At 41.6% G+C, this 26,811-nt stretch overlaps 1 protein-coding gene across 7 annotated transcripts in view; it reads left to right on the top strand.

The window, feature by feature from the left end:
- Positions 1 to 902: 902 nt before the first annotated feature.
- The window catches only part of LOC115862336 (zinc finger protein 226), a 30,833-nt gene continuing 4,924 nt past the window's right edge, over positions 903 to 26,811 (top strand). Inside the window, exons 1-5 of one of the 7 annotated variants that reach the window (XM_060288986.1) lie at positions 903 to 1,361; positions 1,892 to 1,942; positions 4,308 to 4,350; positions 6,003 to 6,129; positions 9,439 to 12,739. In XM_060288986.1, coding sequence (XP_060144969.1) covers positions 4,336 to 4,350; positions 6,003 to 6,129; positions 9,439 to 11,627 — 2,331 coding nt within the window. In that variant the 5' untranslated portion in view covers positions 903 to 1,361; positions 1,892 to 1,942; positions 4,308 to 4,335 and the 3' untranslated portion in view covers positions 11,628 to 12,739. Of the gene's footprint in view, positions 1,418 to 1,718; positions 1,807 to 1,891; positions 1,943 to 4,307; positions 4,351 to 6,002; positions 6,130 to 6,769; positions 6,843 to 9,438; positions 12,740 to 26,811 lie in introns of those variants that run through there. The other 6 variants (XM_060288988.1, XM_030874003.2, XM_060288985.1 and 3 more) reach the window with 6 other exon arrangements.

Genomic DNA, 26,811 nt, shown 5'->3' with positions numbered 1-26,811 from the left:
ATCATTGTTTATACTATGGATGATCTTTTTTGTTTTGTTTTTTTGTTTGTTTTGTTTTTTGTTTAATTTTTGTTTTGTGGGTGTGTGTGAGATCTACTTTATTTTGTTTTGTATTTCATTAATCTGATCTTATTTTTTTCCGTCTGCCTTCTTCAGTTTTATTATTCATTTATTAACTTCCTGAGATGGATGTTTTCCGAATCAATTTTCAACTTCCTTTCTACTTTAATATATGCTTTTAAGGCTCAACATTTCCCTCTATATATGTGCTAAAATCTCCAGTTCCAATTATGAATTTGAATGTTTCTCTTCATGGTTCTGTCAATTTTTGTTTTATAAAGTATGAGCTGAAGTTATTAGTTTCTGATAACTTGAAACTTTTATGACTGTGAAGTGTCCCTCCGTATGTCAAATAATGCTTTTTTCCCCCCTTAAAGTTCACTTGGTCAAATATCAATGTCACAGACTTTATAATTACAGAAATAACTTGAGACCTAGGATGTTGATGTCTGTCTCTAGAAAGGATTTTCACTTGCTTCTGCACGGGTTGTAAGATGCTAACAAAACACCTTCACCTTTACACAATTTCAGGGAATGAGGTGTTTTGGCGTTTGGCTTCAGTCCCTGCCAAAGAAAGCCCAGTTTCCTTCTCCCCTTATTCCAATGGTGAAACTCTTTGGGGTTTACCAGGAAGCCTCTGTGGCTGGTAATGCCTTTATGTCGCTTAGCCTCTTGAAGACGTCCAAAATTCTACTGAGCTTGTACGCCTTTCAATGAACAGAATCTACACTCTTCTGAGGCCGACACAGTAGAACGGCAAGACTGCCTGAGACCTTCTCAGGGATTCCGGAAAGTGAAAACCAGGGAAGTTGGGCACTTCCGCATCAGAGGGGTAAGGCTCTGTCCGTTTTCCCCTCGAAACTTCGGGGGAAGTGTAGTGCAGAAAGGCGGTACTGTAGCCGGTACACATACGTACGTACACACGCACACGCACACACACACACACAGCCTTGTGGGACATGTAGTCCAGAGCTCGTGCCGGTAGACACACCCACACCCACCCTTGCATTCTGGGACATGTAGTCCAGAGCTCGTAAACTCGTGTAGTCCCATATACTGCAGCTACAGTAACGCCTCGCTGTAAACGTTTCCCCGCGGAATTCTGGGAAATGTGGTCCAGGAGCTCCGGGTTAGTCGCAGGCACTTCCGCCCCAGGAGGACAACGTAGCAGCCATCTTTTGCCTGATTATGGTGTTTCAGGTCGGCTCTTCACGACCCATTTAAGCTTCCGCGACATGCGCCTGGGGCCAACCTTTCCAGACCTTTCATTTGTGGAGAAAGAGGAGAGGCTAAAAGCGGAGGTTTGAGAGCCTAGAGTGGTGATATACGTCCCCCGGGCGGAGCTTCTTTGCGTTTGGTAACGTACTCGGGATGGGGTGGGCTCAGGTCGTGCCTCCTGGGGTTTTAGGGTCTCCCCGGTTTTCTTCACCCCTAACCTGACCCCGTCCCCCACGTATGAGCTAGCCCTACCACTTCATACGACGTCACATTGGGTGAGTTGCTTAACTCTTCTGTGCCTCCGTTGCTGTTCGGTAAAAGGGAGAAAAAAGGAATGCCTTCTTAATATAGTGTTGTGAGAAAAAACGAGATAGCACAAGTAAAAGGTCTACAACTACCTGATACATTGTTTTTATTAATACTACTCTAATAAGGGAGGCACCCATTTCGCAGCGGGATTCTGTGAGCCCAGGAAGCTGAATTGTCCTGGACTCCTGGCCTGTTTTGGAAGGAGAGGACTTCTAGCTGGTACGGGGGCGGAAGGGGCTGCGGTATGAATTATTGGGGATGGAAACACAGCCCTGGTATTTCACAGTCTCCTTCCCTTCTCCAGCCCTGACTTCTCAAAAAGCACTGCACGGAGGAAGAGGCAACAGAGCCCTACGTGAGTAGGACTTGGCATTCTTCTACTTAAGATATTCATATAAATTGTAGAACGTATGGGACATGGGTAACGATTATAACTGAGCCTTGGTCACTAATTTCCATTCTAAAAGCTTTATGCAAATGAACACATTTCCATCAGGCAGTGGCTCTGTGAATTGGTACTGCTGTTTTCTCTACTTTAACTATGAGGAGATGCGGGCAGGGAACACAACCCTGTTGGCCCATCCTCACCCAGATGGTAGGAGGCAGAGCTGGGGTTGGGACCCAGGCAGTTTGAGTCCAGCACCTGAGTTTGCTAATCCCTTTGGTACATTCTCTTTGAGCATAGGGTACTGGCTAGAATCATATCATGAAAGTAGGTTGGTACCTTGAGAGCAAGATTTAGGCTATTTTATGAGGGGTTTTTTTGCGGTACGCGGGCCTCTCACTGTTGTGGCCTCTCCTGTTGCGGAGCACAGGCTCCGGACGCCCAGGCTCCGGACGCCCAGGCTCCAGACGCCCAGGCTCCAGACGCCCAGGCTCCAGATGCGCAGGCTCCAGATGCGCAGGCTCAGCGGCCATGGCTCACTGGGCCTAGCCCCTCTGCAGCATGTGGGATCTTCCTGGGCCGGGGCACGAACCCGTGTCCCCTGCATCGGCAGGCGGACTCTCAACCACTGCGCCACCAGGGAAGCCCTATTTTATGAGTTTTTAAGATAGTTTTCTCAACTGGGTCATTTATTTTATTTCAAATAATATGTATATCATAGAAATAGCATAATCATTATGGAAAAATGCGGATATATACATAAAGAAAAATTTTAATTATCTATTACTTTAGGATGTAAAGATAACAGTTGTTAATGTTTTAGTGCCTTTTTGTCTGGTTACTCTTTGTGTATGTTTCTGTGTAGTGGAGGCTGTTTTGTGTGGGACTGATGTTACACTGCAGTGCTACTCAAATTGTGGTCCACAAACCAGCGGCACTGGCATCACTTGGATAGAAATGCCCAGCCTTGAGCCCCATTCAAGACCTTCTGATTTATAATTTCTGCATAGGGGGCCCAGGAGGCTGCGTTCCAACAAGATCCCGCAGTAATTCACATGCACGTGAAAATTCGAGAAGCTCAAGAGAGGGTCTTTTCTGGAAACTGAGGCCGAGCAAATTGACCCTGCTGGATGTCACAGATAAAACTGAGCTGGATTCACCAAAGCCCTACTTAGTCCAATGATTTTATTCCCCCACTAGTTATTGTCAACTGTCAGGGCCCCTTTCAAAATCCTGAATTGAGCAGAAGACAGCTAGCAAGCGTAGAGTCAAAATGCAGGTCGTTAGAAGTTGTGAAGATATATCTCTCCCAGGCTTTGGGGAGTGGAATCATTACCATCTTTTGTACTAGATCGAACCCGGGCCCCCTGCATTGGGAATGTGGAGTCTTATCCACTTATTTCTTAAACTCCCATTTATTTCTTAAACTTTCCTATATTTATTATGATATAATTACAATTCAGATTCCTGTCTCTTTTAATTTGAATTAGGTATGGACTATCAAACTATTTTTTATTGTTGTTGCAGAATCCTGGCTTTTATTAGTTCTCTTTACCTCTGTGCATAATTGTCAAAACGGTACTTCCTGTTTAAAAAGAAACAACGTATTTTTATATCTTTTGTGAAAAGTTGTCCATGTCAATTTAAATATTATTGTTGCAGTAACAAAATCTTTAGGAAGACAAGCAGAGCTTTTCAGAAGTCTAAAGACTCTCACATAACAGGGCAACAACCATGACCTCCACATGTCTGACAGTGTTCTGCTGGTAGAAATCACATCTCTAAGGATAATTTCTAACTAAAATATCATCTGCTTCACCACAGTTGCTAAGAAATAAGAAACCCTGACGATGGTGTTCTCAGAGCTTTCTACCTTACAACGATCTCATGAGGTGGATGCCATTGTTCTCCCCCACCTGCAGATGACAGAACTGAGGCGAAGAGATGTTAATAACTTGCCCAGGATGACACTGCTAGTGAATGGCGTAGCCTGATCACAGCCCATGCATATTGACTCCAAAACCTACTCTTACTTACATGGTCTCTGTTTACACCATACCCAGAATAAGAATAACCACTATGGAAGCTGCAGGCACACTGTGAGGGAGCCACTGTGTGTGGATGGGCAGGTCATTCCTCACACAGCCACTGAGAGGGGTCACGGGGGCATCTGGTATCCGTGTGGGGCTCTGCTCATCAAGCATAATCAGCTGTAGCCACTCCGAGGACTGGGAGCCTTGGTAATTCACAATAAGCACCATGTGGGTTAGTGACTTTTTTTTTTTTTAACCAGTTTCCATTGACTTCTTTCTTCTTTTCCTGTCTGTCTTGCTAGGACTCTGCACTTCCCCAGGAGAGAGAAAATGAGCACATTCCAGGTGAGTAGAGCTTGCCTTTCTTGCTGTTAAAAACGCCATTTTTGTACTCAGATTGGACACAGGTTTTCCTCTTTTTTTTTGATTGGAGTATAGTTGATTTACAATGTTGTGTTAATTTGAGGTGTACAGCAAAGTGATTCAGTTATACATACATATACATATATTTTCAGATTCTTTTCTCTTATAGTTTATTAGAAAATATTGGGTATAGTTCCATATGGGTTTTTCTCTTTCAAGGAGAGTCTAAGCATATGAGGACCTGAGTATGCCATGTGTGCTTTTTAAAAAATTCCTGTTACATTTAATTGGTTTCAGTTTTAATTTTTGTTTTATTTCATCATTTTTTTATTTCACAAGTAAAAGAAAAATTAAGGGAAATGAAGGACATCTTCCACTTTACTGCTTACCTGCTTACAAATTAGCTGCTTTTATATTTCTGTAATCTCCTCATCATATGTATTCATAGCTGTGTATTTGTATTTATAACATAGATACAGTTTTAAATTGTTTTTTTCATTTAATACTAGCTAACATTCACTTTTAATTGCTTTATCCTGTTCCCACAAACTTAAGCACCTATTTTTTAAACTATTCTTTATTCACAGACATTTAGTTTAAAGACTTTTACTGTTTTAGGAAAACTACAGTGACAGTGTTCCTGATTTAACCTTTTTACCAAAATATCTGTTCTGAAGAATATTGCCTCTTTTTGCCCTTAACATACTAGGTTTAGGTATTCAGAATTGAAGAGGTATGTTTTATATGTGGTGCCTTGGATGTTTTTTGGTAGAATATCCAAATACGGCACAGCACAGCAGGATCAAACTGCTGCTTCACGCAGAAAAAATAACGTATTGTTAGAAGTTTTTTCATGACCAGAGTTAGATTCAGTCTTCCCCATGTTTGAGTCAGACCCTTTGTGTATTTTATTTACTGGTTTCTTTCTTTTTCCATCTTATTTTTTTTTCTAATCAGAGTAATACATGACCTTAATTTAAAAAATCCAGTGGTACTTAAAGCACTTGTCACTGCATAGACACCTCAGAACAATTGTATAAAGAGGTGCTTGGTTTCATCTTTGTTTTAAATATAAAGAATAGGGGTTGTGAAAAAAGGAGGAACCAACTCAGACTCACCCAGAAAACCAAGGGTCTGGAGTCAGAGGATTGCATTCAAGCAAAAGACAGAAACGAGGAAAGAGAGAGTTTTCATTCAGAGACCTGGCATGGCCTTTTGGTTAATTTCCACGTATAACACTCCTTCTCATCTGGTTCCTACCTCAATGAGAAAGCAGGTGCCATGAAATACTGCCGGGACTAAATTGGTAACTGTTTCTGGGGCGCTTGGCAATAATAATTAAAAAGTGAAAGCTTTTTAGTTCAGGATCCAGTGGTTAGAATTCTAGGGAGTTTACTCATGAGTTGTCTGAGAGCCCCAGGTAAATACACAACGCTTTCTGTTTCATAGCCGCACGTCCGGTGAGGCTGAGAAAAGTCAGTGTGTGGCATTGGCAGGATGGAAGGGAGGGGGTGCTGGGGAGTCTGCACACCGCACAGGAGCCAGAGCAACTTCCCACCTTCCTCCTCTCCTCGGGGCTGCCCCTCTTCCACTGGCCACTGGGTATAAGATTGAGGTGGTGTTGTTTGTCGTAGGAGGCGGTGACTTTCAAGGACGTGGCCGTGGCCTTCACAGAGGAGGAGCTGGGGCTGCTGGACTCGGCCCAGAGGAAGCTGTACCAGGATGTGATGGTGGAAAACTTCCGGAACCTGGTCTCAGTGGGTGAGGACAGCCTTTCTCTGCGAGTGTCTTTGTGACCGTGGTGTTTCAAGGCTTTGGGCCTCTTGAGATGGTTCCCTGAGTTTGGGGACCAGACTTTTACAATTCCTGTGGGACACGAGAGGATGTCTCTGGTCTTTCTAAACAGTGTGTTTCAGGTCCTTTTCATTTATTTTGTAAAAGAACTGTAAATCGACAGTATCTTGTTGTACCTTGTGTATTCTTTTTCAGATTTCCCTCCCTGCCATTAGTGGATTATAAAGCCAATTTATTGAGCCCTACGTGTGACTTTTTAATGAAATAAAGTAGTATAGAAAATATCAGAGTTTCTTAGGAAGAGTACAACACATTGCAGCAAAAACTGGGCGATGGCATGAGTGGTGTGAGAGCCAGTGGGAACAGATTTCATGAAAATAGACATTGGTTAGAAATAGGTCATTCAAGCTTCGTTTTAGTAATGTATACTTCTACATGTGTATCTACGTTGTGAAATAAATGCTGTTTCTTCAATGGGTCATGATACAAAGTTTGAAAAACACGGCTTTCAATATCTTGAATATGCAGTTGGAACTCAAATTTCTAGTAAACTTTAGCTCTAGCCCGTTCATGTTAACTTGTGACTTTGCATGTTCTCATTCTTCAGATGAGATACAAAAAATATAGAAAGAGAAGAGAGGCTTTGGTTGATGAATTCAGCAACCCAGATAGAAATCTAGGTAAGAACCAAGCAGTCGTGAGTTCTTGTGGTTAGCTCGCTATCTGTTTTGCTTCTCACCAGCCCTGTGCTGTCCATCACCTGGTCCCAGTTGGAAATCTCTTTCCAGGATTATTGCATAATCTTTGTACTGGTCACCTGTTCCCACCCTTCTCCTCCCACAGTTTGTTCTTTAAGTGGCAAAGTGATCTTTTGTAACTTTAAGTCAGGTTATGTTCTTGTTTCAAAATTCTCTTGTGGCTTCTTTTACTTAGAATAAAAACAACTTAAAGTGGCTTCTAGAATCTTCTGTGGGCTGCTGTTCATTCCCAACCACCTCCCTGAATACATCACCTCTCCTCCCTCTTACCCTGTCTTTTCCAGACCTGCAAAGGATGCTTCTGCCACAGAGCGTTTTCCTTGTCCTTCTCTCTGCCTGGAATACTCTTTCACCTGTAATCTTTTAGGCCTCTTTACTTCTTTCAGTCAGTCACCTTAAAGATGATGAGAGGGCTGTCCTCTGACCACCCTATGGAAAATACAGTCCTCTCTTTCTTACTCTCTCTGCCCTGCTTTGTTTTGTCTCTAAGCGTTTCACTCATGTACATTTTTGTTCACCTGTTTCTCACCTCTCTTTCTTCCACTGGAGGGTAATCCAGGAGTGGAGGAGGAATTTGGTCTGTTATGTTTATTGCTCACTAGCCTCAGTGCTTAGCATAGTCTTGGTACATGACAGGGACTCTTAAATATTTCTTGAATAAACGAATGAGTTAATGGATAGAGAAATTAGCCTTCCATGAAAATAGCTAGTAGGCAGTGAACAAATCTGAGTGAATAAGGGATATTGCCAAATGTTGTTTTGTCTTCAAATGAATTCCTAGCCTAATTCTAACTTCTCAGGTGCCCATGATGTGTGTATGTGTGTGTTTGCCTTTCTGTACAAGTTGGCCCTCATCAACTTGCACAAAAAACATGTATAGAACCTGTAATTATAACCAAACTGAGTAAAATGCTTTCCCTGTGACTTTCCTTGAGCTCGTAGTAGCAGAGCATATTCATTTGGGGAGGAAATACTGTTTTGAATGAGGATTCTTATGTCTACTTCTTAGGTAGCTCTCCCATAGAAGGAAAGAAAATTCTATTTCCTTATCCTTTATACCAGGGGAGAACAGGTCTCAGAAAACAGCCAGCTGGTGAGTTAGCCTTTCCCTTAAAAGATTTGCCCGGATGCGTCCCATTTGCTTCCTCCAAAGCCCACCTCACTAATAAGAAATCGATCTTTCTTAGCTCTACAAACATTGTGTGTGTGTGTGTGTGTGTGCATTTGTATGTATCTTGTAGAAGGCATTTTAGATAATGTCACCTTGAGTGCTTTGATCATTCTTTAATAGTTTCTAGTCTGTTTCTTCTCAATACTTCTCACAAGCTATGGAATTTATTCCCAGCTCACTCATAAACCCCATTCTTCACTTCGGAACTCATTCTTGTTAAAGACCAATGTATCTGTGTCCAAAAATTTTCCATGCTGTTTTTAAAGAGACAGCATTCTTCCCTAGCCTCTAAATTTTGACTCCTACTTGGCAGGGGGAGTGTGGGAACATATTAGGCAGCACAAATGCCCCAGAAGGATCCAGTGCATAGGTCTTCATGCTTTTTTTTACCCCCACTGATTCTTATAACCTTTTTTTAAAATTAATTTATTTTTGGTTGCATTGGGTCTTCGTTGCTGCACACGGGTTTTTCTCTAGTTGTGGCCAGTGGGAGCAGCTCTTTGTTGTGGTGCGCAGGCTTCTCATTGCAGTGGCTTCCTTATTGCAGAGCGCGGGCTCTAGGCATGTGGGCTTCAGTAGTTGTGGCACACGGTCTCAGTAGTTGTGGCTCATGGGCTCTAGAGTGCAGGCTCAGTAGTTGTGGCTCATGGGCTTAGTTGCTCCGCGGCATGTGGGATCTTTCCGGACCAGGGCTCGAACCTGTGTCTCTGCACTGGCAGGAAGATTATTAACCACTGTGCCACTGGGGAAGTCCCGATTTTTAGCACCTTTCATATTCTCCTCAGCACTAACCCCCTTGGTGTACTGCCACCTCTGGTGCAGCCTTTCAACTTAAGCAAAACTGTACTTTCCAGTCCTTTTCCTGTATCTGATACCTGACTTGTAAAAGCTCTTTCGCTTCTCTGACTTGGTTCAAACTTAACCTGGGATTCAGAATTGTAGAGAATCCTAGAAATCAAACTGAGTTCACCTGTGCATGCATTTCTTAAGCCCTGACTAACTGCCAGGCACTGTTAAAGCTGTGAGCACAGGAAAATGCTTGTCTTTATTGATACTGTATTGTGGTAGGAATGACATGTAATTTTTGAAAGATGATTTAAATAGTATGTCAGATGGTAGTCATTTGGTTTTAAATGGGTTTCATTAATGCTAAGTATTTAGGAGTTTAATGGACCGTCTCTTGGTTTCTGTTAGTATATAAACCAGAGAACTTCATTTGTCATGTGAAAGGTAAGCTGAACCATCCTCAGGTTCATTAAAGTCTCATACTGTGTCTTAAGTGTAAAATCTTGAATCTTTGAACAAAGCTTTCACGTGTCCACATCTCTGAATTCTCTGTCCTTATAGAAGAAAACAATCAAAGTGAGTTGAGGGCCGTTCAAGACAGAGGATCACGTGAAGAGCTTTCCTGCCGGCAAATCTGGCAACAAATTGCAAATGACTTAACCAGATGCCAAGACTCCATGATAAATAGTTGTCAGTTCCACAAACAAGTTGATTCCCCCTGCCAGATTGGGGCAGGACTCTCTATTCAAATTTCTGAAGATGAGAACCATATATTAAATGATAAAGGAGGTGATCCCAGTAATACTGGAAATCCAAGGTTTGCAACTTTGAGAGCCCAGGATTCTTGGAGGAAAACTTCATTGACCGAGTCACAGAATTATCAGAATAGACACCAGCAAATTTCCATGAAAAATAAACTGTGTCAGTGTAAAGAGGATGTTGACACCATCAGTTGGATTTCACATCACCTTGATGCTCACGGAGTACACAAGTGTCCAAAATCTTACGGCTACAGTGATTATAGAAAAGATAGCATGAGGGTTTCAACACTGGATCAGAATACTATGATTCACACAGGACAAAAACCTTACCAGTGTAATGAATGTAAAGAAACGTTCACTGATCTCTCCACCTTTGATCTTCACCAGCAGTTACACTCAAAAGAGAAGTCTCATATGTGCAGTGAGTGTGGAAAAGGCTTCCGTTACAGCTCGGTTCTTCATATTCATCAGAGAGTTCACATGGGAGGAAAACACAGTGAGTGTGATGAGTGTGGCAAGGAGTTCAGTCAGAGCTCACAGCTGCAGACTCCTCAGAAAGTCCACACTGTAGAGAAACCATTCAAATGTGGGGAATGTGGGAAAGTCTTCAGTCGTAGGTCAGCACTTACTATTCATTGTAAAGTCCACACAGGAGAGAAACCTTACAATTGTGAGGAGTGTGGGAGGGCCTTCAGTCAGGCCTCTCACCTTCAGGACCATCAGAGAGTCCACACTGGGGAGAAACCATTCAAATGTGACACGTGTGATAAGAGCTTCAGTCGGAATTCACACCTTCAGTCCCATCAGAGAGTCCATACGGGAGAGAAACCATACAAATGTGAGGAGTGTGGGAAGGGCTTCATTTGTAGCTCAAATCTATACATTCATCAGAGAGTCCACACAGGAGAAAAACCCTACAAATGTGAGGAATGTGGGAAAGGCTTTAGTCGGCCTTCAAGTCTTCAGGCCCATCAGGGAGTCCACACTGGAGAGAAATCATACATATGTAATGTGTGTGGTAAAGGCTTTACTCTGAGTTCAAACCTTCAGGCACATCAAAGAGTCCATACAGGAGAGAAACCATACAAATGTAATGAGTGTGGGAAGAGCTTCAGGAGGAACTCCCATTACCAAGTTCATCTGGTTGTCCACACAGGGGAGAAGCCCTATAAATGTGAGGTATGTGGGAAGGGCTTCAGTCAGAGTTCATATCTTCAAATCCATCAGAAGGCCCACAGTGTAGAGAAACCTTACAAGTGTGAGGAGTGTGGGCAGGGCTTCAATCAGAGTTCACGACTTCAGATCCACCAGCTGATCCATACCGGTGAGAAACCATACAAATGTGAAGAGTGTGGGAAGGGATTCAGTCGTAGAGCAGATCTTAAAATTCACTGCAGAATCCACACCGGAGAGAAACCGTATAATTGTGAGGAGTGTGGGAAAGTCTTCAGGCAGGCCTCAAATCTTCTGGCCCATCAGAGAGTCCACAGTGGAGAAAAACCATTCAAATGTGAAGAGTGTGGGAAGAGCTTCGGTCGGAGTTCACACCTTCAAGCCCATCAAAAAGTCCATACTGGAGAAAAGCCATACAAATGTGAGGAGTGTGGGAAGGGTTTCAAGTGGAGCCTGAACCTCGACATGCATCAGAGAGTCCACACAGGAGAGAAACCATATAAGTGTGGGGAGTGTGGGAAGCACTTCAGTCAGGCCTCAAGTCTTCAGCTTCATCAGAGTGTTCATACTGGAGAGAAGCCATACAGATGTGACAGATGCAGTAAGGTCTTCAGTCGGTCTTCACAGCTACAGTCTCATCAGAGAGTGCACACAGGGGAGAAGCCTTACAAATGTGAGACCTGTGGTAAGAGCTTCAGTTGGCGCTCCAATCTAACAATTCATCACAGAATCCATGCTGCTGATAAATCCTATAAAAGTGATAGGAGTGGTAAGACCATCAGAGAGCCCACACACGAAAAAATTTCCATAAAATGATTTAAAAAAAACAAAAAAAACAACTCAGGTGTCATGTGAATTCTTCCAGTCATCAAGTTCAAAAGAAAAACAAATCATTTGTTTCATTAAAGTCAGTGTTTCAACCATAGCTCAACATGTCCCAGTAGTCAGGAGGCCACACAGCAGAGAACCCTGGTAAATGGTGTAGTAAGTTTGAACTTTGACCTCTATCAAATATTACTCAGGGGAGAAGCCTTAGTATGAGTTTTAGCAGGGCTTGTACAAAAAAAGTATGATGGACGTGCCAAAATTTATGCCCATTACAACATAAACTCCACGAATGCAGAGACGTTTGTTCTGAATCTACAGTCTGAACATTGTCAGCTACTTCGTAGGTGCTCGATATTTGTCCAATTAATGAGGAAAAACTTCTTGAAAATTATGTTGCAATCCCCTCCAAAATTTCATAAAAATTTGTATTCAGAGCAGTTAACCTAAATGTGGCCTTAAAAGTAATCCAGGGAGACAAAAAGTTGAAGTGTTAGAAAACCACTCAGTATTGCAATTTGTAATATGAATGTGGCATCATCCTGTTATGATTAGCTCCATTTGTCTCCCCCCAGCCTCACTTCAAGTTGGATCTTATCTTGGACTTTGTCTAATATTCTGTTAATTTTTTACAGTACAAATTCAGTTACCTTTTGTGACAGTATAGACTTACTGAAAATGGATTGTTCATCTTGCAATACAGAAAACATACTGTTGACCCTTTTATCAAGAATGTCAAGGCAGAGGTTTAAGTGTCAGAAAGAGTTACTAATGACAGTGACAGAGGACAAACATTTCTTAGTAAATGAAATGATCGTTGGTTTCTTATTCACCACATTTCCATCTAGGTTTTGATGTGATTGTCTCCCAAGGGTTTTAGCATTACTTTCATCAAGACTTCTTAAGTAGAGAAAAGAGGCTGTTTGAAGTAGATTACTTTTGTCAAGTTCTGTATCTCTTTACTCCTTCTCTCTGGCCTGAGATAAAAAGAAAAAAATTATTTGTTGAAATTTGGTAATTTCATCAAACATATTTATTCAGTGACTGACGTGCACACTTTTTCCTAGCGGTGGATTGAAAAATTGATTTTCAAAGTGAAGTTGGTGAGTACATATCAAAATATAGAATGTGCGTCCCTTTAATATAGAAATCATAAAATAGGACCTTATAATTAGGAAATTCAAATAGAAAAGGTGAGTAGCACGTCAGTGTTACTAAATTTTGTAAAAGTGAAATATTCAATAGGAATTTCTTTATATTTTAAGATACTTATGTAATAACAGATCTGTTAAAATGATGGCATAAACTTAATGACAGAAGCATGTAACAGTTTAATGTATTTTAGGTACATCACATACCTTAATCAAACACGTATGTGTGTGTGTTAATGCATCCTATCATCTGTAAAGGGATATTCACCCTTATGTAAACAGTGGCAAGATTTTCAGGGATTTTTTCCACATTTAACTTCCATATTTTAAATTTTTCATTGAGCATCAATTTTCCAATAAAATACTGTTATTTTTATAGTAACATAGGTAGTAAAATAATGTAAAATATATTAAAAATTACTAAGAACATATTAATCCCTCAGTAAGAAATCCTATCATCATGAGGTATATATATATGGACAAAATTAAGGAATAGACCTCTAGAAATCAGTTATAAAAAGAAAAAATTTATATGGTTATTCAGAGATACAGAATATTAGTCAGTGTAACTGTATATTTATAATTAATGCATTTGAAGTTTAGCATAAATCCATGCAGCCCAGAATATTCTGTTTTAATTCCAACAGTAGAAATTTACACATCCTAGTTCTCCCCGTCAGACTTCCTTACTGGGTGAATGGAGAGCCTGGGGTACCAGCTTGTCCTTTCAAGTGCTTGGTCTGACTGGGGAAGTAGTTGGGTAATTCCAGACACTATGACACAGAAAACCATTAGCTGTGGGAAAAAAGGAATTTACCCCCCCCCAAATTTTTTTTAATTGTTTACAAAGTAACAGTGATTGGGCAAATCCTGAAGATAGAGAGTGGAAATAGGTAAGTTTTAGAGGTAAAATTTATCAACGATTCCCTAAGGAAAAATGTGCATAGGGAAGAAACCGAGAATGATGGGAACAAGTTGTTAAGGAGGAGGTTTGCATACCATTTCCTACTTCTTAGTCATTTCACTGATGTTTAACACTTACTTGGTTAAAGGGCTTTACTCAGCAAAAGGTATATCTGATGTGAGAGGCAGGTTTCCAAGATTGGTTTCCTAGACCACACCTTCACATGTGTATGTAAAGTCCATGCTACTGCAAATTGCATTGCATTAGATGTCAGAAATCCTAGGCCTTTCATGTTTTGTTTTGTTTTGTTTGGTAGATATCAGGGTAGCCCACCAACTCTCAAGGTAATTTGTAGTTTAGTGAGTTAAGTCAAGGGCTGGAAAACTACCTCCTGTGAGCCCAATCTGGCTCATTGCCTTTAAAGCTTTATTGGAACATAAAAGCTCTTTGTTGGAACATAAAAGCTCTTTATTGGCCCATCCATTTATTTACCATCTTTGAATGTTTCCCATTGTGCTGACAGTGTTTAGTGGTTGTGACGAGCACTGTGGCCCACAAAGCCTAAAGTATTTACTTTCTGGCCCTTCAGAGAAAAAGTCTGTCGATCCCTGTGGTAAGCCCAAAAGGTTTGTCTCTGTAAGTGAAAGACCACAAGTAGAGCAGAACTTAGACTTGGTTCAGTGAGGATTCCAGAGAGGTTTCCTTTTTGATTCTCATATCTGCCCTTCTGGTTGACCTTGTTCTTTAGTTTGGTTCAAAGACAGTGGTAGCAACTAGGGACTACCTGTTTCTTTCTTCACATTCAATGAAAGAGCTGCTCTTCCATTCTTAGTGTTGAGTACACTACTCACTCCCAGTGCATAGCTTCCTCTAACTAACCTTGACTCCCATCTATGCTAAAGACTAAATCTTTAGCTTTGTATCCAGTTCCATTGGCCTTTGTAGGGCCTTCAGTTTCAACTCCCACTTGATAGCTTGAGCTCGAAATCTATTTTTACCGCTGGGGATTTTCTGTCTTAGCTTTGAGCTTGGCTACATAGCAACACTCTGGGGGACTTGTTATAATCAGCATTTCTTTCTTTCCTTCCTTTTTTTTTTTAAAGGGGATCCAAAGTCAAATTCAGTCAGTGGCTGAATGACAACACATTGATTCACAACCTTGTAGATTCTCTTAATGTCATAGGGCATCAGTGGGAAGGAGTAGAATCCTGGAAATTTGAGGTGGAAATATATGGGCAGATTCCAACAAAGCTGAGGCCTATGACCTCTGACCTGTGACCTCTTAGTTGAGCTTCCTGTGCTATTAGAAGAAAGTCTGCCTCTACTCTGAGATAGTTTCCTTGCAGGGGACTGTAGATCCTCAAGACTTGCCCCCACTACCTTTCGTATTTCTAGACCTAGTGATCAGACTAGAGTCCTTGAAATGGGGAAGGGAGCAGGGAAGGGGTGGGTACCCACCGGGTATAAAGTATGACCATGAGGAGACACTGTATCTGCTAAAATAAGGAATTTTATAATTTATATCAATAGAAACCTCAGAAATAATGTGTGATTGTGAACTTTGTAGGTATTGAAGCAGGTGGAAGTAATGTAATATTGGATTAGGCTGGATTTGTTGATACGAGTGCATTCAACACCCATTCCAGACTCAGCATGTTAGCTTGGGTACCTGGGAATGCCTTCAACAGTTTGCTCAAATGACTGAAACCTGTACCCAAAGTTAGCGTGTGCTGAAGTCAAAATGCCAGAACTTTCTAAGTATGTTGTAGCAAAATTTCTTGACGTTGGCATGACTGACATTTTGAACTGGATAGCTCTTTGTTGTTGGGAGCTGTCCTGTGCAATGTAAGATGGGCCAGTGGCACATATTCTTCCCTGCCACCCTAGTTGTAACAATAAAAGGTGCCTTGAGGGCTTCCCTGGTGGCGCAGTGGTTGAGAGTCTGCCTGCTGATGCAGGGGACACGGGTTCGTGCCCCGGTCCAGGAAGATCCCACGTGCCGCGGAGCGGCTGAGCCCATGAGACATGGCTTCTGAGCCTGCACGTCCGGAGCCTGTGCTCCGCAGCGGGAGAGGCCACAACAGTAAGAGGCCTGCGTACCGCAAAAAAAAAAAAAAAAAAAAAAAACGTGCCTTGATACCTCCGTGTGCACCAGCCACATGGGGCTCATTCATAACACAGCTCCTTAAAAAAGTCTCAAGACACTGCCACATGTTTCCTGGGAGGGGGGACCAAAAGTGTCCCCAGCTGAGAACCACCGCTGTAGAAGGTTTACAAAGGCATAGGAATGCCAGACCGCTGGAGTGGATTTATCACATAAGATCTGCTCACCCAAACCCCCTATGTGCCCTGGGAGGGCTCAGAGGACACTTCCTTTGCCAGAGGTTTAAGAAACGTATTGGTGAGGGGAGCGTTAGCAGTCTTGGAATGCTCTGTAGCTACTCTTCTCTGCAGGCCAGGAATGAGAGAGGGAAATTATGTCGTCATAATGGGCTCCCTAAATTCAGTGAGGCTAATGGGATCGTGGGGCATCATTGGTCAAGTGGAAACACTTCATTGGCAGAGATAAAGTGAGCGTGTTTTTCACAATGAACAGCAAAATGAAAGGGATCATTAGAATGGTTTGGTACACAGAGATTTTTTACATTTGCTCATGTGCTATCTCTAGGGCTGAAATAAATGGGAAGTCTACTAATACCCTGCTTGATTTGAATCAGGAGAAAAGCTCTAGGTCTGATGAACATGTGTGACCTGAATCAACATGAGAGTTGTGGTCCCTCAGCCAATTCCATAACATGAGTCAGTTCCCATTTCCATAGCATCTTGAATGAAGGGCAGGCCAGGTCCCCTTGAGGGAGGATATACCCTGGTATACTACCGATACCATAAATCATCCCTAGACTTCTTCAACATGACTTCCAGCCACACTTTATGGAGGTTGTGCATTAGGTAAGTGGAAATCACCAGAAGATGAAGGAAGCACTAGACACTAGAGCTGACATTAACTCCTGGACCCCCAAATGGCATTGTGGTTTACTGGTTAGTACAGGGACTTATAAGTGACAAATAATTAAGGGATGTTTTTGCTTGGGTCCATCCACATGAGCTGGTCTAAATGGATCCCTGCACTCATCCTCTGGTTATTTACCAAGTTCCAGAATGCAGAATTGCAATTGGAATAACCAGCTGGCAGAATCCTCACCTTGGTTCTCTAGCCCATGGTACAAGGGCAATTTTGATAAGAAAGGGCAAGTGAACATGATAACTGTCTTGTACGTACTAAAACAGACAACCAAAAGCAGTATTATATTACTGGAAGGACTGAAGAGATTAGTGCCACTAGCAGTATCCTGAAAGCTGCAGGGGTCATGATTTCCATCATATTCCCATTCAGTTCACTCATTTGACCTGTGCAGAAGACAGGTGAATCTTGAAGAATGACATGGGATTATTGTAAACTTAACTAGGAGTTAATGCCATTTGCAGCTCCAGATGTGGCTTTATTGCTAGAGAACGCATCTGCTGGCACCTCATGTGCAGCTACTGAACTGACATGTGCTTTTTTTTCTCTATACCTATTAGCAAATATCATCCATTGAAGTTCAGTTTCATCTGGTAGGGCTATCAATACATTTTTATTGACCCAGCTCCGGGCTACATCACTGTCCAATCTTGTTTCACAGTGTAGTTCAAGGATTGGCAAACTACAATCCATGGGTCAAATCTGGCTGCCACTTGTTTCTGTAAATAAGATTTTATTGGAACAACCATGACCACTCTTATATATTGCCTACGGGTGCTTTCGTGCTAAAATGGCAGAGTTGAGTAGTTGTGACCAAGATTGGTCTGCAAAGCCTAAACCATTTGCTGCATGGGTCTTTACCAAAATAATTTTATGATCCCTGATAATGTCTGTGTTGCTTGTACCTGGTAATGTAGGCAGTGTCTGTGACAGGTAGGGATGCTGCATGGAGATCACAACACAAATATTTAGGATTTGGGGAGCAGAGCTATGTCATCCTCTGCATGTGACATTACTCCTTCTGTGAAAGCAGCTTCTGGCTTTATTGGTCCCTAGTGAAAACTAAATACATGGCCATGAGTCAGAAAGTTATGCAGTGAAGTCATAAATTTGGGCATACCAGCAGCACTTCATCATCTAGTGGAAGTGATACGTATGAGACTGGGCTCAGAGTCACAAGTGAGTTGCACAAGCAAGTGGCTCAAATTCCCAGAGCTCCAGTTCCTTCTACAGCGACTCCCATCTCACAGCCCATGCCTGTGACCTCATGAGGAGTTCTGTGTGATCAGTTGAATGAGGAGGAAGATTTGGGTGCTGTTCTCCAAAGGAGACTCCCCAACCCTGCTGGGAATTTGATTACATGAGGCCGCTCCCATCATGGAAGGGACAGCACTTTCTTTTCAGTGGAAAAACCAGTTGCTGTAGATATGGAACTGCCTTTCCTCTTCCAGCGCTTCTGATAAAAGTACCATCTGTGGACCTTACAGAATGCTTTATTCTCTGTCATTGTATTCCATCCATCATTGCTTGTGACCCGGGAAGTCATTTTACAAAAAACGAATTGTGGCAATTGGGCTTGTGTTCACAGAATTCACCGATCTCGTACCATACTTCCGCTTAGATATGCCTGCATTCTCAGAATTCCGACAAGCTCTGATTTCTCCTTCCACATTTGTGTATGGTCTAATTCCTATTTTAAAATTCCCTTATCTCTAAAATCATAGTGACGTGGCTTTCCTAAGTGAACCCTGACTGGTATTGAACCCTGTAGAGTAAATGCCTGACATTAAGCTTTTGATTGCCAAGACATCCATTTAAAAAGACATCTATTTTTTTCTGTTTTTTAATTGAAGTATAGTTGATATACAATGTTGTGTTAGTTTCTGGTGTACAGCAAGGTTATTCAGTTATATATATCATTTTTCATATTCTTTTCCATTATAGTTTATTACAAGGTAAATATAGTTCCCTGTGCTATAAAGTAGGACCTTATTTATTTCTTTTATATATGGTAGTTTGTTAATCCCAAACTCTTAATTTATCCCTCCCCCCCTTTCCCCTTTGGTAACTGTAAGTTTGTTCTCTGTGTCTGTTTCTGTTTTTTAAATAGGTTCATTTGTATCATTTTTTTAGAGACCACATATAAGTGATATCTTGTGATATTTGTCTTTCTCTTTTTGACTTACTCCACTTAATATGATAATCTGTATGTCCATCCATGTTGCTGCAAATGGCATTATTTCGTTCTTTTTTATGGCTGAGTAGTATTCCATTGTGTATATGTGTGTGTGTGTGTGTGTGTGTGTGTGTATATATATATATATATCACATCTTTTTTTTTTTTTTTTTTTTGTGGTACGCGGGCCTCTTACTGTTGTGGCCTCTCCCGTTGCAGAGCACAGGCTCCGGATGCGCAGGCTCAGCGGCCATGGCTCACGGGCGCAGCCGCTCCGCGGCACGTGGGATCTTCCCGGACCGGGGCACGAACCCGTGTCCCCTGCATCGGCAGGCGGACTCCCAACCACTGCGCCACCAGGGAAGCCCTATCACATCTTTTTTATCCATTCATCTGTTGATGGACATTTAGATTGCTTCCATGTCTTGGCTACTGTAAATAGTGCTGTGAACGATGGGGTGCATGTATCTTTTTGAATTAGAGTTTTCTCTGATATATGCCCAGGAGTGGGATTGCTGGATTGTATGGTAACTCTATTTTTAGGTTTTTTAAGGGACCTCCATACTGTTTTACACAGTGGCTGCACCAATGTACATTCCCACCAACAGTGTAGGAGAGTTGCCCTTTCCTCCACACCCTCTCCAACATTTATTATTTGTAGACTTTTTGATGATGGCCATTCTGACCGGTGTGAGGTGATACCTCATTGTAGTTTTGATTTGCATTTCTCTAATAATTAGTGATGTTGAGCATCTTTTCATGGGCCTATTGGCCATCTGTATGTCTTCTTTGGAGAAGTGTCTATTTAGGTCTTCTGCCTATGCTTTGATTGGGTTGTTTTGGGTTTTTTTTTTCTTTTTCTTTTTTTTTTGTTATTGAGTTGTATGAGCTGTTTGTATATTTTTGAAATTAAGCCCTTTTCGGTTGCATTATTTGCAGATATTTTCTCCCAGTCTGTAGGTTGTCTTTTCATTTTGTTTATGGTTTCCTCTTCTGTGCAAAAGCTTATAAGGTTGATTAAGGTCCCATTTGTTTATTTTTTTCTTTTATTTCTATTGCCTTGGGGGACTGACCTAAGAGAATATTACTACGATTTATGAAAAGACATCCATTTTGTATAAACATATTGCCGCTGTATGACACAGCTGCTAGCAAAGCAACCAGATAAGGATAACCACAAGTGGATAACCACTAGGCCACCCACACCCATGAAGTTCCCATTTCAGAAGCCCCTGGCAATCTAGATAACTGACCACTTGAGAGAACCTGCCTCCACTCTCCCACACCTTAATTCTCACTCTTATGTTTCACAATAATGACTGAACCTGCGTGAAACCCCACACACCCCACCCCTGAAGCCTAATAAAGGCAGGGCCCCAGGGCCGAGCTCTCTCTACCAAGTAGGAATTCTGAGAATCCAGGCATATCCAGCTACCGAAGTGGAACTTTTAACGGGAACATGGTATAAGATCAGTGACTTCTGCATGCCCAAAGGCCACACAGCAAGGTAGAAAGTAGAGAGTATCTGTGAGTAATAGATCTTGTTTTTCAAAGTTCTCTAATGTTTTTTTAAATTTATTTATTTTATTTATTTTATTTTTGGCTGCATTGGGTCTTTGTTGCTGTGCATGGGCTTTCTCTAGCTGCGGCGAGCGGGGCTACTCTTTGTTGCAATGCGCAGGCTTCTCATCGCGGTGGCTTCTCTTGTTGTGGAGCACAGGCTCTAGGCACATGGGCTTCAGTAGTTGTGGCTCGCAGGCTCAGTAGTTGTGGCGCACGGGTTTAGTTGCTCCGTGGCACGTGGGATATTCCTGGACCAGGGTTCAAACCCGTGTTTCCTGCATTGGCAGGAGGATTCTTCACCACTGCACCACCAGGGAAGCCCAATGATTTCCCTAATGGTTTTTTGCTGAAGTGTGTCTTGTGATAATAATAAGAACCATAAAGGCTGGCCCAGCCACAACACTGGCCCCAGTGGGGGAAATGTCTGTGGGGCTCTGTGTGAGTAATTCGGAGCCCAGATGAGTGCCTCAGGCATTTGTAGCTAAGAGCATTACCATCAGTAGGCTGTGGCTTACAGGATCTTAGTTCCCCAATCAGGGATCAAACCCGGGCCCGCTGCGGAGGAAGCACAGAGTCCTAACCACTGGACTGCCAGGGAATGCTCCTGATTTTCATTCTTGGAGGTAAAAATTTCAACATTTTATCACTAGGTATTATGTGTAATTTTTGTGTAATTTTATTTTAGTTTTAAATGTGATCGTTCTAGGAATTTATAACCATTTCACATACATTTTCAAATTTATCATTATAATATTCCTCAAAATGTTCTGTTAAAATCTTTAGTGATGTTCCCTTTTTAACTTCTGAAATTGGTAATAATGCCATTTCTGTCTTCTTTTTCTTGATCACTGTTACTGGACTTTGTCAATTTTATTGTTTTAGTCACAGAATGTTCTTTTGGCCATTTTTTTAAAAAAATCCACTTATTTTGTTTTCTATTTCATGAGTCTCATTTCCTTCCATATACTTACTGTATTTTTTTGTCATTTGTTTATTAAATTCCCGAGGGGGATGTTTTAATTTTCAGATTCAGCTTCTCTTCTGTTTTAGTATATGCTTTTAAAGTTCCACATTTCTTCCTAAATATGTATTGAAAACTCCCATTCTAACTGAGAATTTTGCTTTTCTCCTTGTGGTTCTGTCAATTTTGCTTTTTCAAGTTTGCTTTTACATTATGTGAAGCTGTTATTCATGATAATTTGAAACTTATTGTTTCTTTGTATATCTTATAATGCTTTTTTCTTCAAGGACTACTTTGTCCAATATTAATATGTTTTTAAATTATAGAAATAATTTGAAGCCTATGATGATGCTCTCTCCCCTAGAGAGTTTTCATTTGTTTCCTTTAGATGCTTGAAGATACTAACAAAAAAGCTTCACTCTAATCCAATTTCAAGTAATTGAGGTAATTTGGAGTTTGGTTTCAGTCTCCCCCAAAGGCGATCCATTACCCTTTTATCCTTATTCCTATAGGCAGCTCTTTAAGGTTTTACTACAGACTCCTCTTCTCCCTACCCTGACCTCCTCTCAAGCCCCTTGACCATGGCTAAAGTGATGCTTAGCTTTCAATAACAGAATGGGTAGGAGCCACCAAGAAAGACAGTAGCAGCGCCAAATTGGACAACTTTGCCACACTCCGCGCTGGCATTTCTTGTTGTAAGGCGTAAGGGGCAGCAATTGCGGTTTTTTTAATGGTGACACAGATGTATATTTTGATAACAGCAATTACAGGCTCAGTATTGTAAGGAGCATGGCAGGCCGCTGCCGGCTTGTAATACGGAGAGAACTGAATTAAAGCAATTTTATAACAACAACAACAAAAAATAGCTCTTAAAATTCCTCTAGCCTGAGTGTTTCAGGAACCCTCTACAACAACTCAACTCAGTGCCTAGAAGCTCAGGGTACTAGGAAGTACTTCCTCTTTAGAGGGCGGGACCGTGGCCGCAGTTTCTCTCGGGCATTCTGGGAGGTGTAGTCTGAGGTCCGTGCAGCCCAGAGCACTTCCGCTTCTGGACGGCAGGGCTAGGGAATTCTGGGAAGTGGTCAACGGGCTCCCTCTAGTGGGAAGGCGGCGCTTTCGCTGTAGGAGGGGTGGGCTGCTGCCCACCTTCCCCTCAGGTAAATGGGTCTACAATCCCCGGGGCCCCTCCAAGCCTGGGCTCTCCAAGCCTGGGCGGGGAGCCAGCGAGGCCCTGGCCCTCGTCCTCGGGGAGAGTAAGAGAAGCTGCTGCCGGCTACAGAGTATGGGATTGGGGGAAGTTTGTGTTCCCCACCGTTGAGCCTCCCGTGTGTTGGGGGCAGCCCAAGTCGCTCGTCGCCTGGTTTGAAGGTCTCCCGTCACTCCAACTGGCTTCCCTCTCCTACCAGTCAGCTCTGCCACTTCCTAGCGGTATAACATTATGTGAGTTACTTAATCTGTCTTGGTCTCATCCTCATCACTAGTGTCATTAATCATTGGTAAGTCCCTTATCATTTTATACAAATTAACTTCATTAAATGACCGCAACAGCCCTATGAGGTAGGTAAAGCTATTAGGCTTTTTTTCTTTTTTTTTTAACAGATAAGGAAACGGAGGTATTTTTTGGGGGAAATAAAGCACCCGCCTAACACACAAAGTCCTCTCTACAAAGTGTCGAAAAGAAAGCAATCTTATTACTGAATAAGCATTTCCAGAGTACAGTGTTGTAGATAATCTGTGGAAATAGATTACAGAGGAAGAAATTTAACGCTATTTATACAGTCAAGCAATTACGTGCTAGTCTATTTTTGACGACTTGGTACATACGTTCTCAAGGTTAACGGTATCTTATTTTCCTATAAGAGGAAGTGACTGCCCCCATTTACTGCAAATTCTTTGATAAATTCATCTTAAATTTACTTGGGAATGTTTTGTTAATTGACTTTCTCTGAAGGAATAATAAAATATATCTGATCTCCCCTGCTAGCAGATTTACAACTCACTGAAAGGCACCTTTGTTACACTCCCACAGTGACTGGGACGCTGGGTTATTTTCTAAGATGTTTACATTCTAAAGGGAAAAACGCCAGGACTTTGAAAAACGATTCTGGGTTGTAAACTTGGTAAGAGGCTTCCTTAGCCTCTAACAAGATTTTCATGCATATGGAAAAGTTAAAGAAAGGATCCAAAAGCCCTGGGTTTTTTATGGAGTTGCTCTAAGAAAAAGGACAGGAAAAACAGACCCTTTGGACAAGGAAAAATTCTTTTTTTTTAAACATTTACTCTTGTGAGTTTATCTTATTTGCCCAAGACTTAATAGCTAGTAAGAGGCAGAACTACCATTTGAACCTGAGGAGTTGAAGTCTCAAATCTGGGTTTTTAATATCTATGCTGTACTTTTGTACTTTAAAAAAAAAAAATCATCAGAAATAGTCATGTGAATGGTTTAAAGAAGTCTTTTTTTCTATCAGGTTTGGAAGTGGTTTGGGGCTTTGTAATTTATATCCTCATTATAAAAGGAATGTATGCCCACTATAGAGAGATTAGGAAATACAGAACTGTAAAAAGGAGAGAAACGAAATTACCCATAATCTCAAGGTTTAGAGATAACACTGTTAAAATTTTTAATGCATTTTGCATTGGAGCTGTACTACTCATGGTATTTCTTCCTAAATTTTTATTAAGGAAAGGCCCAAACATACACAAAACAGAGAAAATAGTGTAATGAAACCTGCCCACCACCCCATCAGTCGTCTGCAACCCTTGTCAAAGTTTTCCCTATCTAATTGTGTCCATTCCCCTTCACACACAAAATACTTTTGGGGAGATTGGGAGGAAGAGAAGATGGAATAATTTAAACTAAAAACAAACCCCAATCATGGAGTCACTAGAATTGAAAATGCATGAACATAAATTGATTATATATGAAGAGTAAAGGAAAGCAACTGTTAACTTCACGGTTTTCATTCCTGGCAGCCAGGAGGATGGTAGTTATGTAGGTAAGAAAGTTTAGGGACATAGAAACATTGAAAGTTGGAGAGGAATAATTATGAATTTGGTTTCTCTATTTTGCAGTTTGACTTGAAACAGTCCAGTCTTCTAAATCTTGGTTTCTGATCTGCTTCTGCCTTTGGCTGTGTGCTACTTTGTTTCAGGGAGAATGTCATATTCTTTAAAGTGTACTTAGCACCAAAGACTGGCAGGGAGAAATTCTTCAGTATTTGTGGCTGGTGTAGCTGTCCAACATCCTGAAACAGAGGCCTGCAGCTCAGTTAGATTTTATTCAAAATTCCTGAAATGGACTTAGGAAACAGTAAAGGAGAAAAATATAAACTTTAGTGATCCTTTATCTCACTTTCAATGGGTTGCAGTATCTACTAATTTCTTCCACAGCATTCAAAAGTTGATATACATTAATTATTGATAATATTTTAATGATCTAAAGAAAACTTATTTAGAAACCAACTGTCTCTAATTTATGTGTCCTGTGTTTATCATCTGAGAATATTTGCTAACTTGTTGTAGGTGGTCGTGAGCCAGGCAGAGTTTCCAGTGCTTTTACATGTATTTATTACATGTATCTTCCTCACATCAATCCTATTATTATTTCCATTTTACAAATGAAGAAGAAGGGACAGAGTTCACAGAGTAAGCGGCAGAACGAGTATTTTAACCTAGGCAGCCTGAGTCCAAGTCTGTGATCATGGTTATCATACGTGGTTTGTATTAGTCTGCAAGACAAGAACTCACAAGAAGTCTTACTGGAGCAGGGAATATTTAAGCTATGACCTAGAAGTGAAGAGAGCAGCAGTATATGACAAGAAGGAACAGCAGATACAAAAAAGCTTTTTGTAGGAGTACAAGCGATTCACCACAGCTGGACATGTAGTGTGGAAAGCAGATTTGAAGAGGGAAACAAGCATATGGAAGATTCCTGTTTGTGAGGCTGGCCAAAGTATTTGGACCTTCCCTTAAGGGCACTGGATAGACACGCATGTGAAAAGGATTGAATTTCCATGTTAGGCTACAGCTTTCTGGCATCAGGAAGGAGAAAAAATTGATTGAAGTTAAACATTCTGTTCATGTTGATTATAAAAGATGTGGTTATGGGCTTCCCTGGTGGCGCAGTGGTTGGGAGTCCGCCTGCCGATGCTGGGGACACGGGTTCGTGCCCCGGTCCGGGAAGATCCCACATGCCGCGGAGCGGCTGCGCCCGTGAGCCATGGCCGCTGAGCCTGCGCATCCGGAGCCTGTGCTCTGCAACGGGAGAGGCCGCAACAGTGAGAGGTCCGCGTATCGCAAAAAAAAAAAAAAAAAAAAAAAAAGATGTGGTTAGTGTAATGGTTACCTCTCAGGCTGTGGTTGTCAAATGCCACATTTTGAAACCTGGCTCTAGTACTTACTAATTTAGTAACATGGGCAAATTATTTAACTCTCTCTGCCTCTGGCTCTGTTGTAAACTGTAAAATAGAGGAAATAATAGTATTTACCTAAAAAAAGTCGTGAAGATGAAGTGAGATCCCAGAGTCTAAAGAGTTGGGAGTAGTCCCTGGCACACACTAAGTGCTCCATAAGAGATAGCTGCTAAGAATAACAGAAAAAGGAATATATGTTCAGAAATGAGAAATGCAAAAATATATTGTCATGGATATATGGATAGTTTTAGGTATTCCTCTCTTCTCTCCAGTCTCATTTCTTTGAAACATCAATTCTGTCATACTGTTAATGGAAATAATCAACCTATAATAAGAATAGATGAGAGTTTTATTTGAGCCAAACTGAAGACTGTAGCTTGGGAGGCAGCCTCTCAGATGGCTCTGAGGAACTGTTCCAAAGAAGCATAGTTTTCAGCAGTTTTATATCTTGTCAGAACAAAGAACATCAAACATGACAGGAGTATATTCTTTCAAGGTTTCAAAAAAGACATTAGCACTCACATTACGAGTCAGCATGGCCTCAGCTCCAGGGAGCCTTATCATTGAAGGAAAGCTAGCATTGACATCCCAGAGAGGGAGGCATTTTTCTTTCTTCAAAACAGGCATTCTTTACTTCTGGACACTGCACACTTTTTATTTTTATTTTTTTAAAATAATATATTTTTATTATTTATTTATTTATTTATGGCTGCATTGGGTCTTTGTTGCTGTGCGTGGGCTTTCTCTAGTTGCGGCGAGCGGGGGTTACTCTACGTTGCGGTGTGCGGGCTTCTTACTGCGGTGGCTTCTCTTGTTGCGGAGCACGGGCTCTAGGCACTCAGGCTTCAGTAGTTGTGGCGTGCGGGCTCAGTAGTTGTGGCTCGCGGGCTCTAGAGCACAGGCTCAGTAGTTGTGGCACACGGGCTTAGTTGCTCCGCGGCATGTGGGATCTTCCCAGACCAGGGCTCGAACCTATGTCCCCTGCA

This window comes from Globicephala melas, chromosome 19, assembly GCF_963455315.2.
Source record: "Globicephala melas chromosome 19, mGloMel1.2, whole genome shotgun sequence".
Lineage (NCBI taxonomy): Eukaryota > Metazoa > Chordata > Mammalia > Artiodactyla > Delphinidae > Globicephala > Globicephala melas.
This window is presented reverse-complemented; position numbering and strand designations above follow the sequence as displayed.